Source organism: Vombatus ursinus, unplaced genomic scaffold (assembly GCF_900497805.2).
Source record: "Vombatus ursinus unplaced genomic scaffold, bare-nosed wombat genome assembly UNPS02000749.1, whole genome shotgun sequence".
Taxonomy (NCBI): domain Eukaryota; kingdom Metazoa; phylum Chordata; class Mammalia; order Diprotodontia; family Vombatidae; genus Vombatus; species Vombatus ursinus.
This window is the reverse complement of record NW_020940527.1, coordinates 27,741,217-27,756,566: the sequence shown is the minus strand read 5'-3', so window position 1 is coordinate 27,756,566 and position 15,350 is coordinate 27,741,217. Positions and strand designations below refer to the sequence as shown.

The following is a 15,350-nucleotide window of genomic DNA, read 5'->3' as shown; positions in this document are numbered from 1 at the left end:
AGCTAGAAAAAACACTAACAAAATTCATCTGGAAGAATAAAAAGTCCGGAATATCAAGGGAACTAATGAAAAAAAAAATGCAAGGGAAGATGGCCTAGCTGTACCAGATCTTAAATTGTATTATAAAGCAGCAATCATCAAAACTACTTGGTACTGGCTAAGAAATAGAGTGGTAGATCAGTGGAATAGATTAGGTATGCAAGACACAACAGTCAGTGACTATACTAATCTACATTTGATAAATCCAAAGACTTTAGCTTCTGGGACAAGAAATCACTATTTAACAAAAACTACTGGGAAAACTGGAAAAATGGATGGCAGAAACTGGGCATAGACCAACATCTTACACTCTATACCAAGATAAAGTCAAAATGGGTATAGGATTTAGATATAAAGAATGATACTATAAGTAAACTAGAAGAGCAAAAGTAGTTTACCTTTCAGATTTGTGGAGAAGGGAAGAATTTATGACCAAATGAGATAGAGAACATTATTATGAAATGCGAAATGGACATTTCTGATTACATTAAATTGAAAATTTTTGCACAAACAAAGCCAATGCATCCAAGATTAGGAGGAAAGCAGAAAACTGGGAAAGAATTTTTACAACCAGTGTCTCTGATAAAGGCTTCATTTCTAAAATATATAGAGAACTGAGTCAAATTTATAAGAGTACAAGTCATTCCCCAATTGATAAATGGTCAAAAGATATGAACAGGCAGTTTTCAGAGGAAGAAACTAAAGCTATCTATAGTAATATGAAAAAAATGTTCTAAATTACTATTGATTAGAGAAATGCAAATCAAAACGACTCTGAGGTATCACATCATTCCTATCAGATTGGCTAACATGACAAAACAGAACAATGATAAAAGTTGGAGAAGATGTGGGGAAATTGGAACACTAATGCATTGTTGGTAGAGTTGTGAACTGATCCAACCATTTTTGAGAGCAATTTGGAACTATGCCCAAAGGGCTGTAAAATGGTGAATACCCTTTTACCCAGCAATACCACTTCTAGGTCTATATCCCAAAGAGATCATAAAACTGTGAAAAGGACACACATGTACAAAAATATTTATAGTAGCTCTTTTTGTGGTGTCAAAGAATTAGAAATTGAGGGAATGCACATCAATTGGGGAATGGCTGAACAAGTTGTGGTATACGGATGTAAAGGAATACTATTGTGCTATAAGAAATGATGAGCAGGCAGACTTCAAAAAAAAAACTTGGAAAAACTTACATGAACTGGTACAGAGTGAAATGAGCAGAACCAGGAGAATGTTGTACACAGTAACAGCTACATTGTGTGATAACTGACTGATAGACTTAGCTCTTCTCAGCAATGCAAGGATCTAAGTAAGACAATTCCAAAAGACTCATGATAGAAATTGCTACCCACATCCAGAGAAAGAACTATGGAGTCTGAATGCAGATGGAAGCATACTATTTATTCTCCTCTACATTTGTTTTGTTTTATTGCTTCATTCTCATGATTCCTCCCATCAGTTCTAATTCTTCTTTACATCACGACTAATGGGAAAATATGCTTGATACGAATGTATATGTTGAGCCCATATCAGATGGCACACCATCTTGATGGGGAGGAGAAGAGAGGAGAGGGAGGGGTAGAAAATTTAAAACTCAAAATCTTACAGAAGTGAATGTTGAAATTAAAAAATAAAATAATTATCAAGGAAAAAAAAATCAATTCCTTTGGGGGAACTTTGAGGGGAGCTAGTAAACACACTATGGAGACCCAGCTCATCAGTTTGAATGGGAGTTGGTGCAGTTGCCTCAGAGAACTATATATGTGTGTATGTATATATATATATACATACACACATACATGTATACACACACACATGTATAAAGAATACATAGATAATGCTCTAAGGCAACTGTACCTATATATAACATATATGTACACATGTGTATATATGTGTGTGAATATATACACATGCATACATATAAATATATACACACATATACATAAATATATATATAGTTTATATTGTTATGGATATCTTGTCTTCCCTCCTCCAAAAGAATGCAAGATCTTTGAAGGCACGAATAATTTCCTTTTATTCCCCTACCCCACCCCATCTCCAGTGCTTAGCATAATTTTTATCCCTCTTTAAAAGCTGAATTTCATAGTGTAGGGAACTCTAGGTGAGGAATTTTTACCAAAGCAGATCCACACCTGTTTTGTAATTTATAGTCTCAGAGGAGTGCCTAAGGGCACTTAGAGGTTGAGAGACTTTCCCAGGGTCACTCATACCTTAGCCAGACTAGCAACCTGCTCTTTCTAAACTCTGAGGCCACTTCTCTTTTAAATGTTTTATTGATCAATTTTGTTTTAACAGTACATTTAAAGATCACCCTCATTCTGTGAGAGGTAGCTTGTGGCAAAGTAAAACTATTAATCAAAACTAAAAATATAGTAACCTCATCTGAAAGTGCATGCAATATTCCATACCTGTAGCTGCCTCCACCATTCTATTTTTAGGTGTTTTCTTAATGAACAGAAATCTATTTTCTCTCCCTCCCTCCTCCCCAGTCCATTAAAAAAAGAAAAGAAATTCCTTGTAACAAATATGCATAGTCAAGCCAAATAAATCCCCTCATTTGCTGAATATAAAAATATTTCTCTCATTCTGCACCCTAAATTCATCACCAATCTGTCAGGAAGTGGATAATATGTTCCATCATTGTTCCTCTGACATCACAGATGGTTATTTCATTGATTATAATTCTTATAGCTTTCAAAGTTGTCTGTCTTTGCAGCATTGTAATTGTATAAAATTTTCTTCTAATTCTTCTGATTTCATTCTTTGTCAACTTATAAAAGTCTTCAAAATTATTCATTCTTATCATACTGATATTATAGCATAAATTGTTCTTCTGGTTCTACTTCACTTCGCATCAGTTCATACAAATCTTTCCATGTCTTTTTCCAAATCATCTATTTCCTCATTTGTTATAGTAAAATCATATTCTACCACATTTGTATATCACAGTTTATTCAACCAGTTGATGGACATCCCTTTAGTTTCCAGGGTTTTTTTGTCACTACAAGAAGAGATGCTATATTTTTGTACATATAGAACCTTTTGCTCTTTCTTTGATGTCTTTTGTGTGTAGGCCTAGCAATGGTACCAAAGGGCTTAGTAACTTTTTTACTATAATTCCAAAATGCTTTCCAGAATGGTTGTGCCCATTCAACAGGTCCACCAACAGTGAATTTTGATGTATCTGTTTTCCCATAGCCCCTCCAACATCTGTCATTTTCCTTTTTTGTCTTTTTTTTTGGCAATGGGGATTAAGCAACTTGCCTACGGTCACACAGCTAGTATTATGTGTCTGAGGCTGGGTTTGAACTCAGGTCCTCCTGAATCCAGGGCCAGTGCTCTATCCACTGTGCCATCTAGCTGCCCCATACTTTCTAATCAGATAGATGAGGAACCTCAGAATTATTTTAATTTGCCTTTCTCTGATTAGTGGAATATTTTTTTATGTAACTCTAGATAGCCTTGATTTCTTCCCTTGAGAACTTGTCTTTTCTTATCTTTAGACCATTTATTAATTGGTGAAGGACTCTTATTTTTATAAATTTGAAACAATTACTTATGTCTCTTGGAAAGGAGACCTTTATCAGAGAAACTTGCTGTAAAGAGGCCACCCACCTCTCTATCCACTAAACCAAGCAGCCTCCAATGTGGCACATAATAGCATCTTAATACATGCTTATTGAATTGAATTGAATCCACAAATCTTGATTTACTTAATGGACACAAATTCTCATCATGGAGAGACAATGTGGGGGTAGTCAAAAGAACAGCAGACTGGGAGCCAGGACTTCTAGTTTCTGTTTTTCCCACTGAGTAGCTGTGTGATCTTGGGCAGATCACTTCCTATCTCACCCTCAGTTTACTCAACTGTAAAATAAAGGAGTTAGCTCAGATGATTTAAAGTCCTAGCTCTAGATTTTGATGATTTATGATAATTAAAGAAAGAGTTTGTCTAGAGTGAATGAGCCTCCCTACCTCTTTCAGAGACAGTCCTTAGCTCACTCATTGCTAGCTCTAGTCCCCATTACCAGGTATAGAAATAAGTATGTGTGTATGTGAATATATATATATATATATGTATATATATATATATATATAAATGTATATATGTACACACATATACACACATATGTGTACACACACACATTTTAAAAGCCTTTGGGGTGCTAACCCTTAGGCTCACATTTAACCTTAGAGTTTGAGTTATTCTGACTATGACATTTATTCTCAAAATTTTTGAACCTTTGAAGAGGGAAAAATGAAAGCTCAAGGGAGGGTGGACTGCTTAAATAAAGTTCTATTAAATGATGGTGCAAGAATTGAGGATTCAGTTTCTGACTCATCTATTCCTCACATGCATTTTTCTCTGACAAAAACTTTTCTTTCCCCTCTGAGAAACTCGAATACTTAATTCGAGTTAATCAATTAAAATTTCTGAGCATGTTTCTTCATCCATAAAACAGGAATTATAATAGTTTCAATACCTACTTCCCAAGTTTGCCCTGAGCAAAGTGTTTACAAATTTTCAAGCACTTTAAGATGTGTTACTTTTTTTGTTGTTAACAACAACAACAACAACAACAAAAAATACATGTAAATAATTTGCCAATTCCTCAGTTTGGGGAAACACCTTTTATCTCTAAAATTCACAACATCCTAGCAAATTGTCTGAAACACAAAGACAGATATGAGTTGCAGAATTGAAACCCGTGTCTCCTGACTCCAAGCCCAGAAGGCTATCCGCAGTAGTACTATGATATTATAGTACTACTATTGTATTATAATAACTAATGCAATGACAATAAGACCATTGCTCACATAAGAAGTACTGCACCAATCAGGGAAAAGATTCTATAAGTTGACATTTATAAAGCACTTTGAAGTTTGTTTAACATTTTTGCAAACATCTCATTTTGCCAGGCGGGAACTGAGGTTCTCGGAGTTTGAGTGTTTTGCAGATAAGGTAGTCCTAGGATTGTGGTCCTAGAGAGCAGGGACTATTTTTTGCTTTTCTTTATGTCCCTAGCTATTAATACAGTGCCTTGTACATAATAGGAGCTTAATAAGTGCTAGTTAAAAATTGACACCTATAAAAATGCCGAAAGAGAGAAGCAGCGCCAGATCCTTTCTGTCGCCCAGTCCAGCGCCGGTTCTCCTGCACTGCGCTGCCAATGAATTTGAAAAGCAAATTAATCAATTAATTACCCAGCAGGAAAGCTATCCAGGAGAGGCCAGAGGGTTTGTCCTCTGCTATCTGACTTCAGATCTGGAATGCGCAAAATTTCTTTGCAAATGACCTCCGGTGACTCCTCCAAAGAGAAGGATGGAACATCGTGGAGCTGCAGATTTCCAAATAAAAACTACAAATTCCATGGAGCCTCGGTTTGGCTCCAGGAGATTTTTTTTTTTTTTTTTTTTTTTTTTTTTTTGTCTCCTGGACTCTCCTGAGTCAATTTGTTCTCTCGCGTCAATGAAAAAAGACCCAGGGCGACCCCCAGCTTCCAGGTTCCTCCCGAAACTGATTTAGCCCCTCCCACGAACCAAAGAGCTGATTATAAGAAGCTAAGTTTTCATGATCACCTCTCATTGAGGCTGAGCACAGTCCTGCAGCCCTCGAAAACCAAGGAAAGAGGAAGACACGGCGGCTGGCAGCTCATGGAGGGTAAGAGAGAAATGGATCTGACCTGAATCCTACCGACACTCGCCACCATCTCTGAGACAAGTCAGCCTCCCTCCTCTCCTTTCCTCCCCCTCACCGCCCTAGAGGAACGTTCCCACCAGCTTTCCCTAGATGGAGAGGCCAGAGAGAACTTTGAGAAACTGCTGAGACAGAGACAGAGACACAAAGACAGAGAGACACACAGACGCAGAGACAGACAGAGACACAGAAAGAGACAGACACAGGGAGATCGACGTGGGGGGGGAGAGAGAGGGAGAGGGGGGGGGGGGAGGGGGGGAGGGAGAGAGAGAGAGAGAGAGAGAGAGAGAGAGAGAGAGAGAGAGAGAGAGAGAAACGAGAGCTGTGTCGTTGTCTTTGCGGCTCTTCCTTCCTCTAGCTAGCAAAGGGCACAGCTATTTATCAGCAGTTGGGTTCAGATTGTTTTGGGGGAGGATGGAAGGAATCCGTCTATCTCTGAGAGTGTCTTCTGGCTTCCTCTGCCTGGACCTCCTCCTCTGGGTTTTGTTGGAAGATGCTGGGGTACTTGTCCCGGGGCTTTGTTTGGTTCTATTATCTTCTGCTCCGGCATTCTTTCCTGTTGTGATGAAATGAACACCCGCGCCTTCCTTGCGGGGAGTTTGTCTTGAGAAGTGGTGGTGGCTAGAGGTTCTCACCACAGGACCTGGGGGTTGGGTGCCTTGAAAGAGACTGAAAGGCTGGGGTTGGGGGCGGGGGGGGGGGGTGGGACAGGAAGAGTCACTGCCTTGTAAAAAGCAGAAAGGGCATGTGGGACTCACTATCAGTAATCAGAATATGGTATAGCGACTTAACTGAAGAAAGTAGCATGATGTAAGGGCTAGCGAGTGACTTTTCTTGTAGCCACTGTTTTAAGTCATAGAGGATTTCAATAGGCATTGGTGGAGGGAGTTCTCACACCCAAGAGTTCTCCCATAGTCTGAATAGTGGGCAGGGGTACCCTAGATGCATCTCTGTCTCTCTCTGTCTCTGTCTCTCTGTCTCTCTCCTCCTCCTCCTCCTCCTCCTCCTCCTCCTTCTCCTCTTTCTCCACCTTCTTCTTTTTCTTCTTCTCTTCCTTCTCCTCCTCTTCCTCCTCCTCCTGCCCTCAAGGAGCTTGTTTTAACTTCTAATGGAAAGGAAGGCAAGTTCTAACCAAGGACTGAGGGAGAATACTGAAACATTTTAAAAGTTGTCAGAGCAATTGCATGTATCCCCTTGGTGTGGAAGATGATAGGTTGCATCTTAAGTATCTCAGACCTTACCTAAAGTTATATAGTTTAAATCCTGTAAGGGGAGAAAAGGAAGGATGAAGGAATTTTGAAATAGAGCTTTACTTACTTCTGGCATGGTGGATGGAGTGTTGGACTTGGCCTCAGGAAGGGTTCAAATTCTCCACCTCAGATAGATACTGGTTGTGTGCCCTTGGCCAAGTCACCTAACTTCTCTGAGCCTTAGTTTCCATATCAGTAAAATGGAGATGAAGCATCTATCTCATAGGATTTTTGTAAGGATCAAATGGCCAAAGAATGCAAAGCACCGTAAAGTGTTATATAATTGTCAGCTGTTATTTACTCTAAGTCTATTGTTATTTCTATATTCTAGAGGCTGTGGTCATTTTTATTGTGCAGAAGATGGAATGGTCAGGGAAAAAATCAACAGCAAATTGCAGAGGTTTTACAGCAGTTAATTCTGTCTGGGACATACATGAAGGAGTGGAGTGGAAAGAACGCTGGTCTTGGATTTGGAAAACCTGAACTCATATCCTAGTGGGCACCCTTGCCACCAGCTCACTTAACCACACTGGGCCTCAATTTCCTTGTCTGGAAGACTCAGGTTGCAATTCTGCAACTCACACCTTTCTGTGTGTTTCAGACAGCTTGCTGAGGTACTAAATCTTAGAGATAGAAGATGTTTTCCCAAACTGAGGAAAGGACAAATTATTTACATGTATCATTTACACGCATCATCATTTACATGTATTCACATATATTCCATATACATGTGTGTATATATACATATATGTATCTATGTATGCACACATTTATGCACTAAATCTCTGTAATCCTAGAGTTGTGAGGGAAGTTGCATCTGAATGTGTTATTGTGTATGCAAAGTATTGGTGCTATTGGAGATATTCCAACCCTTAACACTTTTCAAGTACTTTTATACTGTGTCTTTTGAAGTTCCTAAGATGGTTCTATAATTTAAGGAGGCAGATATTATTCCCATCTGACAGAATAAGGAAACAGGATAATAGAGTTTAAGTAGCTTACTCAAGGTCACATAACTAAAGGGCAACAAAACTCTAGCCATGAACAAGGAATAATTGTGGGATAGAGCTATGGGTGGGGAAAGTTCTCCTTATTCCTGTCTTAACACTTTTTCCTCCATCCTACAAAGATAAAAGTTTCCCTGACTGACCTTCATGTGGAAGCCCTGCCATTACAGCTACAAAGACAATATTTACTTAGGAGATAGGGGAAGACAGTCCTAGATGAAAATTCTGAGTCATAGAGCTGAAAGAGATCTTAGAAATCATCTCGTCCCAGACCCCTTATTTTACAGACAAGGAAACTGAGCTCCAGTTAGATTAAATTACTTGCCCAGGGTCACACAGCCAGTTGGTGCCAGAGCTGGGTCTAGAACTCACTTCATAGAATCATAGATTTAGTGCTGGAAAGGATCTCAGTGGGTATCTGGCCCAATTCTTCAATTTACAGACTCAGATGTAAAGAGAGTCAGTCACTTAACTAGCATTTCTTAAGCTCTGACTATATGCCAGGCACTGTTCTAAGCAGTGAAGATAAAGCAACTTGTCAAAGCCAAGACAGTTAATCATCGGCAAAGACAAGATTTCAACTCAGATTTTTTTTTTTTACTCTAAACCAGAATGGTTACCTCTGAATTATATAATTATCCCTTTCACATCACAGGGGTTAGGGGCATGGTACCCCCCAAGATCTGGAAAATCCACATAAAATTTTTTGGCCCTCCCTTCAGTATCAGAGAAGAAGTCTGAATTTTTTCTTTTTCTTCTGTAGGCTGTTTGCAGTACCTTATTGTAAAATTTGGGTTAAGTGTTTGATTGTAGGCTCTGTGTCATCTGTTAGCCTTCTAATGTCTGTGTTTTCTGCAAAACTCCCCCAAACTCCCATTTAATTTCTTATGCCAACCTGTGACATATCGAAACCTCAATGGGGAAAGTCTTGATGTCAAAACTGACCTCTGACTTCTAGACCAATCCTCTGTGTACTATCTGGTCCTTTCATGGAGTTGTCTGAATGGGAAAACTTTAGTAATAGGCAATTCCATGTCCCATTCATATTTGTCTAGCTTGCCACGTACCCCTGTGCTAACTGCGGGGGGTTGGGGGGTGGGGGGTGGGGGAGATGATGCAATGATGAAAAAATGATTGGGAGAGGGAAGGTGATGTGGATATGAGATATGATAATAACAAGCTAATAGCTAACCTTTGTATAGCACTTTAAGGCCAGAGTACAATGGCTTCAAATGCAAATATTTGGAAGGAATATCAAGTGAAAAGACATTTGGTATAAAATATAATTAAACAACCAATAAGAGTAAAATTCAAAATGCGTTTATTAAGTGTCTGCTCTGTGCAACAAAGATGTCCCCCTCTCCTGGCACTTACTTTCTCAGGTGAGGAGAGGGACTGCAAAATACTGAGTGATTTCTGGGCATGGGGTAGAGTGATAGCTATTAGGGGAATCAGGATAGATTTTTTGTAAGAGTTAGTACTTGAAATGGATTTTAAAGGAAGATAGTCATTCTGTGACTAGACCAGCTAGGTGGCTCAGTGGATAGAGTGCCAGACCTGGAGTCATGAAGGCCTGAGTTCAAATCTGGCTTCAGATACTTACTAGGTATGTGACCCTGGGCAAGTCATTTAACCCTGATTGCCTCAGTTTCTTCATCTGTAAAATGAACTGGGGAGGGAAATAGCAAAACACTTCAGCATCTCTGCCAAGAAAACACCAAATGGGGTCACAAGGAGTTAGATATGACTTAACAACAACAAGAAAGTCATTCTGTGAATCAGAGGTGATGGCTTGTAATCTAGGCATGGGAGACAGGTTGTGCAAAGGAGGAAGAACACAGCTGACCAGTTTGGCTGGAAATAGAGTATGTGAAAGACAATAATACATAACAGGCCTGGAAAGGTAGTTGGGATGGGACTGTCAAGAACTTTAAAAAGAAACAGTATAGTCTGTATTACATCCTGGGGGCAAATGAAGTCATGAAAGCCCCCTGAGTAGGGAAGTGACATGGTCAGACTTGTGCTTTAGGAATAGGAATTTGGCAACTGCGTGGAGGATGGGAACACAAGTAATTTGAAAGATGAAAGATGATGGTGTTGTCTTCAGAAATGAAGAAAGAAATTTGCAGAAGGAAAGATATGATTTTTGTTTTGCACCTGTTGAATTTGAGATGTCTACAGGACATCTATGGCAGGCAGGTGGCGCAGTGAATAGAGTACTGGGCCTGGAGTCAGGAAAACTCATCTTTCTGACTTCAAATCTAGCCTCAGATACTTACTAGCTGTGTGACTCTGGGCAAGTCACTTAACCCTGTTTGTCTCAGTTCCTCATCTGGAAAATGAGCTGAAGAAGGAAATGGCAAACCACTCCAGTGTCTTTGCCAAAAAAAACCCAAATGAGGTCACAGAGTCACAGGACTGAACACGAACAATGGGATAGCCAGGTGGAGCTGTCCAGTATTGCTGCTGGGGATGTGGGAATGGAATTCAAGGGAGTGAGGTAATAGTTGAACCCAGCAGAGCTTAGGAGATCACCAAGAGATTATAAGAGAATAGAAGAGGATCTGAGACAAAGGCCTGCATCCATGTAGGGGGTGCAGAGTGGAAAAAGAATGATGATGCTACAAAGGAGACGTAGAAGGGGTGGCCAGACAGGTAGGAAGAAAACCATCAGGCAGAGCAGGGTTGTGAAAACCCAAGGAAGAGAGGGATTATGGGGAAAAAAACCTGATCAACAGCAGAGAGGTCAAGGAGGACCAGGACTGTGAAAAAGCCATTGGATTTGGCAATTAATAGATCATTGGTAACTTTGTGGAGAGTTGTTTTAATTCAGTGATGAGGTCAGAAACCAGATCATGAGGGGTTGAAATGTGAATATGAATGGTAAGAAAATGAAGGCCCTGAGTGTAAGACAGCTAATTCTGGGAGTTTGGCTATAAGAGGTAGGAGAGATGTAGGACAATAGCTTGAGGAGATCGCATGAAGGCTTTTTATTTTTATTTCTATTTTAACTGGACCTTTGATTTCATCAATATAGGAAATTCCAGGTGAGGAACTTCTTCCCCCAAAGCAGATCAGTTCTTTCTCTGCAATTTATGGTTTGAGAGGGTTTCCTAGGGACCATTCAGAGTTTAAGTGACTTGTTCAGGGTTACATAGTCACTAGCTAGTACAGCCAAGTTTTCTTCACTTTCTTTTTATTATATTTTCCAAGTGAAAACTTTTTAAGGGTGGGGGAGAATATCTTGTTTTGTTTGAGAGAATGAGGTTAAAAACTGGACAGTGGCTACTTGATGCCAAGGGAGGGAGCTGACCCTAAGGCAGAAGGAGAAGGACAAGAAGAAGATGAATTATGCAGAAAAGAGAGACTGGCAGCGTGAGACAGAATGCCAACACTTTGTCTAACGTCTAATGCCAATGCCTTGTCTAAGGCTGGCCGTGTTTCCACGGACAAATAGACAGAATGTGTGGGTGTATTCTAGTCTTTTTTCATAACCCAATGGCAGGACTATTGATGAAAACATTTGGCATTCTTTAGTACAATTCAATTCAATTCAACAAAGTTGAATTCAACCTGCCATGTACATAATGCTGTGCTTGAGGCTGAAAATCCGAAGACCAAAACAACTTACATTTTCTGCCTTCGAGCAGCTTGTAGTTTCAATCTCAATTTGTTTGTCTTAACAAAGGAATGTAACTTTGAGGTGAACATGAATCATTTGGAAAATAGCTTAGTACAGGAACAGCCTAGTACAGAAAGAACACTGGCTTTGGAGTCCAGAGGCCTGGGCTGGGTCTCTGGCTTTATTCCTTCTTTAGCTATCTGATCTGGAACCAATTGCTCATTCTATTTGTAAAATCAGGATAATAATATCTGTACTTCCAGATCCACAGAGTTGTCATGTGTGGGGCTAATATATATATCAAATGTAATATATGTTAAGGCTGTGGTATCTACAGAGTACTATCCACTCCATCTTTGACATATTCTCTCACCACCTGAACAGAGGGTAGGGATTATGTTTGTCTGCTTTGGGGCAACACTGTGGGCAAATCTCTTTATGTTAAGACAGAAGGATGTGGGATAAAGCAGAAAGTTTGTAGAAATGCAAAAACCATGAATGGGGTTTGGTTCTGGAAGAAATTTAGTAAGAGCATATACATAGTTGTTTTGACTTAGAGATGGGAGGTCTGGACATAAGGGAAGGAGGAACATTAGTCAACCAGCTCAGAAGTATTTGAGTGACTGCTCTGTACAATGACTTGGTGAAATGTTAAGAGGCATACAAGAAATACTAGTGAGCATTATTATAGCGTGAAAAAGTTTGCAAAGTGCACTTTATATACATTATCTCATTTGGCCCCTCACAACAACCATGGGAGGTAGGTATTACTATTTTGCCCATCTTAAATAAGAGGAAACTGAGGCAGACAGAGGTTCAGTGTTTTTTCTAGGGTCACACAGCTGGCAAGTTTCTGAGACAAGATTCAAACTCAGGTCTTTCTGACTCAAACCTGACATTATCTACTGCATCACTCAGAACCAAAGAAATTTCAGACATGGTACCTGCCCTCTGACAGTTTATAAAATTCATAGGAAGATAAGACGAATAGAAATATCTACTGTCTATTGTTGCTGCTGAGTTGTTTCAGTCGTGTCTGACTCTCTTGGCCCCATTTGGAGTCTTCTTGGCAAAGATGCTGGAGTGATTTATCATTTCCTTCTCCAGCTCATTTTTTTAAATTTTTAGATAATTGGGGTTAAGTGACTTTCCCAGGGTCACACAGCTAGTAAATGTCAAGTGCTTGGTCTGAGGCCGGATTTGAACTCAGGTCCTCCTGACTTCAGGGCCAGTGCTCTATCCACCGTGCCACCTAGCTGCCTCTCCAGCTCATTTTTACAGATGAGGAACTGAGGTAAATGGCTAAGTGACTTGCCCAGGGTTACACAGCTATTAAGTGTCTGAATCCACATTTGAACTCAGGTCTTCCTGACTCCAAGACCAGCACTCTATCCACTGAGCCACCTAGCTGCCTGGGGAAAACATACTGTTAGGTAAAATTTATTAGAGGCAGTTGTTTCTACAGGAACAGTGTTACAGATATAATAAAAAGCAACTTTACAAGTAGGGTTTGGTTCTAGTGTCTTAACTTTACTGTGAAACATTTGAGAAGCAATATGATACGGTAGATAAAGCTCTGGATTGTAGTCAGGAAGGCCTGGCTCTAAATCCCACCTCAGACACTAGCTGTGTGACTTTGGACAAGCAATTTAACTTCTCTGTGCCTCAGTTCCTTTATCTGTAAAATGAAATTGATTGCCTCTAAGGTTCCTTGCAACTAAATCTATGATCCTATATTCATTGATTAGAGTGAGTTTATATTTTGTTTATGTTATAATTAATATTATATTGTAGAATGAATTTATATTTATATTTTACATCCGTAAGAGTGTAGCTAACTGCAAAATTGCACTGATAAATGCCACAGAAGTGGGACAAATTGTCAGTGCTACAGTAGTTGAGAACAGGGAGACATGGTCAGACAAGGCTTCAAAGAGGTGATGAGACACAAGCTGGCCCCTGAAGGACGGAAAGGATACGTGGTAGGCAGAGAAAAGCAGGAAGGACCTTCTAAGCAGAAGTGCATGATGGTGTTGAGATGTGGCAGCATAAGGTGTGTTTGAGACAGTGAGTAGATCAGTTTGGCTAGAATGGAGAGCTCCAACATGGGAGCTTGAGATATAAAATTAAACACAGATTAAAGTAGAGGATCTTAAACCCCAGAGTAAGGCAATGTTGCATCATAGGGAGGGTAGGATGAATCAGAGTATACCTTCCAGGCTGGAGAGGTAATTCATTCTGGAGAGACTCTCCATATTAATTCGATATGTTGATGGCTATGACCTCAGCTAGGTCATGATTTGAAAGCTAATGCCTGCTCCCACTCATCTGAATTTTGGGAGACTGAAAGAGGTCTGGATCTTTATTTAGATCTGTGTGGGGTTCCCAAGGGAGAAGAATGGAAAACTTGCAGCATTTGATACGGTCATTTTGAATAGTTGGTCATGCTCTTAGAGCTGTGTAATACCTCTGGCTTCCAAGAAAATGTTTTCTGGGATTTTCTTAAACTCTTTGTGGTTGTGTAGGCAGGGGAGCACTCGGTCTCTTCTGCAGATGTGACAGTATGCATACATATTAGTTTGGCTTTTCAACACCTCAGAGGACACTATCTCTACAGGAAATTAGAAAAATGCCTGTTTGAGAGAGAAGAAAAGAGTTTCTTAGTGATATCATCTCTCCCAGTTGGCCATGGACTGATCTAGATCAAGTAGCGGCTGTGGAAGAATTGAGAATCACCCAGAGATGCTGGGGAGGAGGGGTGCAAGAATTCTTAGGCCTCAGAGAGTTCTGATGGAACTGTGTCAAAATATTCTTCCATGTCATTGGAAAGGAGAATCTGTTTTCATGGATTCTCCAAGAGCAGGCTGCCTTGGACAAGGGAAAACAGATGGACTGGAAGAAATATTGGGAAACATTTAGTCTACTCTCCTGTTTTACAGATGAGGAAGGAGAAGTCCGAGGACATAAAGTAACCTCCCTTTGCACCCTCATTATGTAACACAGCTTCACACATTTTTCCCCCCTTTTAATTGTGATTTCATAAATGTAGGGAAAAGGGAACTCCTTAGGGTACTAGGTGGTGCCATAGTGCACAGAGCGCCAGGCCTGTAGTCAGGAAGACTCATCTTCCTGAGTTCAAATCCTGCCTCAGACACTTCCTAGCTGAGTGACTCTGGGCAAGTCATTTAACTCTTTTTACTCAGTTTCCTCATCTGTAAAATGAGCCGGAGAAGGAAATGGCAAACCACTCCAGTATATTTACCAAGAAAACCTCAAATGGGATCACCAAGAGTCTGACATGACTGAAATGGCTGAACCATAACAGGGAACTCTTTGTATTGAAATTCTCTTTATACAGACAGATCAGAGAGTGTCAAATGCAATTTAGAGTTTAGGCTATGCCTGGGGGCACCAAAAGCTAATTGCTTTGCCCAGTCACAAAGGAAGTGTGTAGAGAGGCAGAACTTAATTCTAAGTATTCCTGACTTCCAAAGAGATCCCTGGAGCCAGTATGCCACATTGCCTGTTGCTGTGGCATACAGCAAGTGTTTAATAAATGCTTGTTAAATTGCATTAAAATTCCCAAGTTCATGCAGGTCATCAAGGCTCTTATAACTTCAGTATTCTGACTCCAAATCCTCCCAACCCACAGTGGTCCCTTGTAGTAGGAATGGATGCTTTCAGCCAGGCTCTACAGGTCAT

The 15,350-nt window shown here is 40.1% G+C and overlaps 1 protein-coding gene across 1 annotated transcript in view; it reads left to right on the top strand.

Annotated features, from left to right (window-relative positions):
• The first annotated feature begins 5,522 nt into the window (after nt 1-5,522).
• Nucleotides 5,523-15,350, top strand: part of ENTPD1 (ectonucleoside triphosphate diphosphohydrolase 1) — a 115,715-nt gene continuing 105,887 nt past the window's right edge. The window contains exon 1 of the mRNA XM_027859794.1: nt 5,523-5,733. Within this exon, the coding sequence (XP_027715595.1) occupies nt 5,727-5,733 (7 nt within the window). The 5' untranslated portion in view covers nt 5,523-5,726. The remainder of the gene's footprint in view (nt 5,734-15,350) is intronic.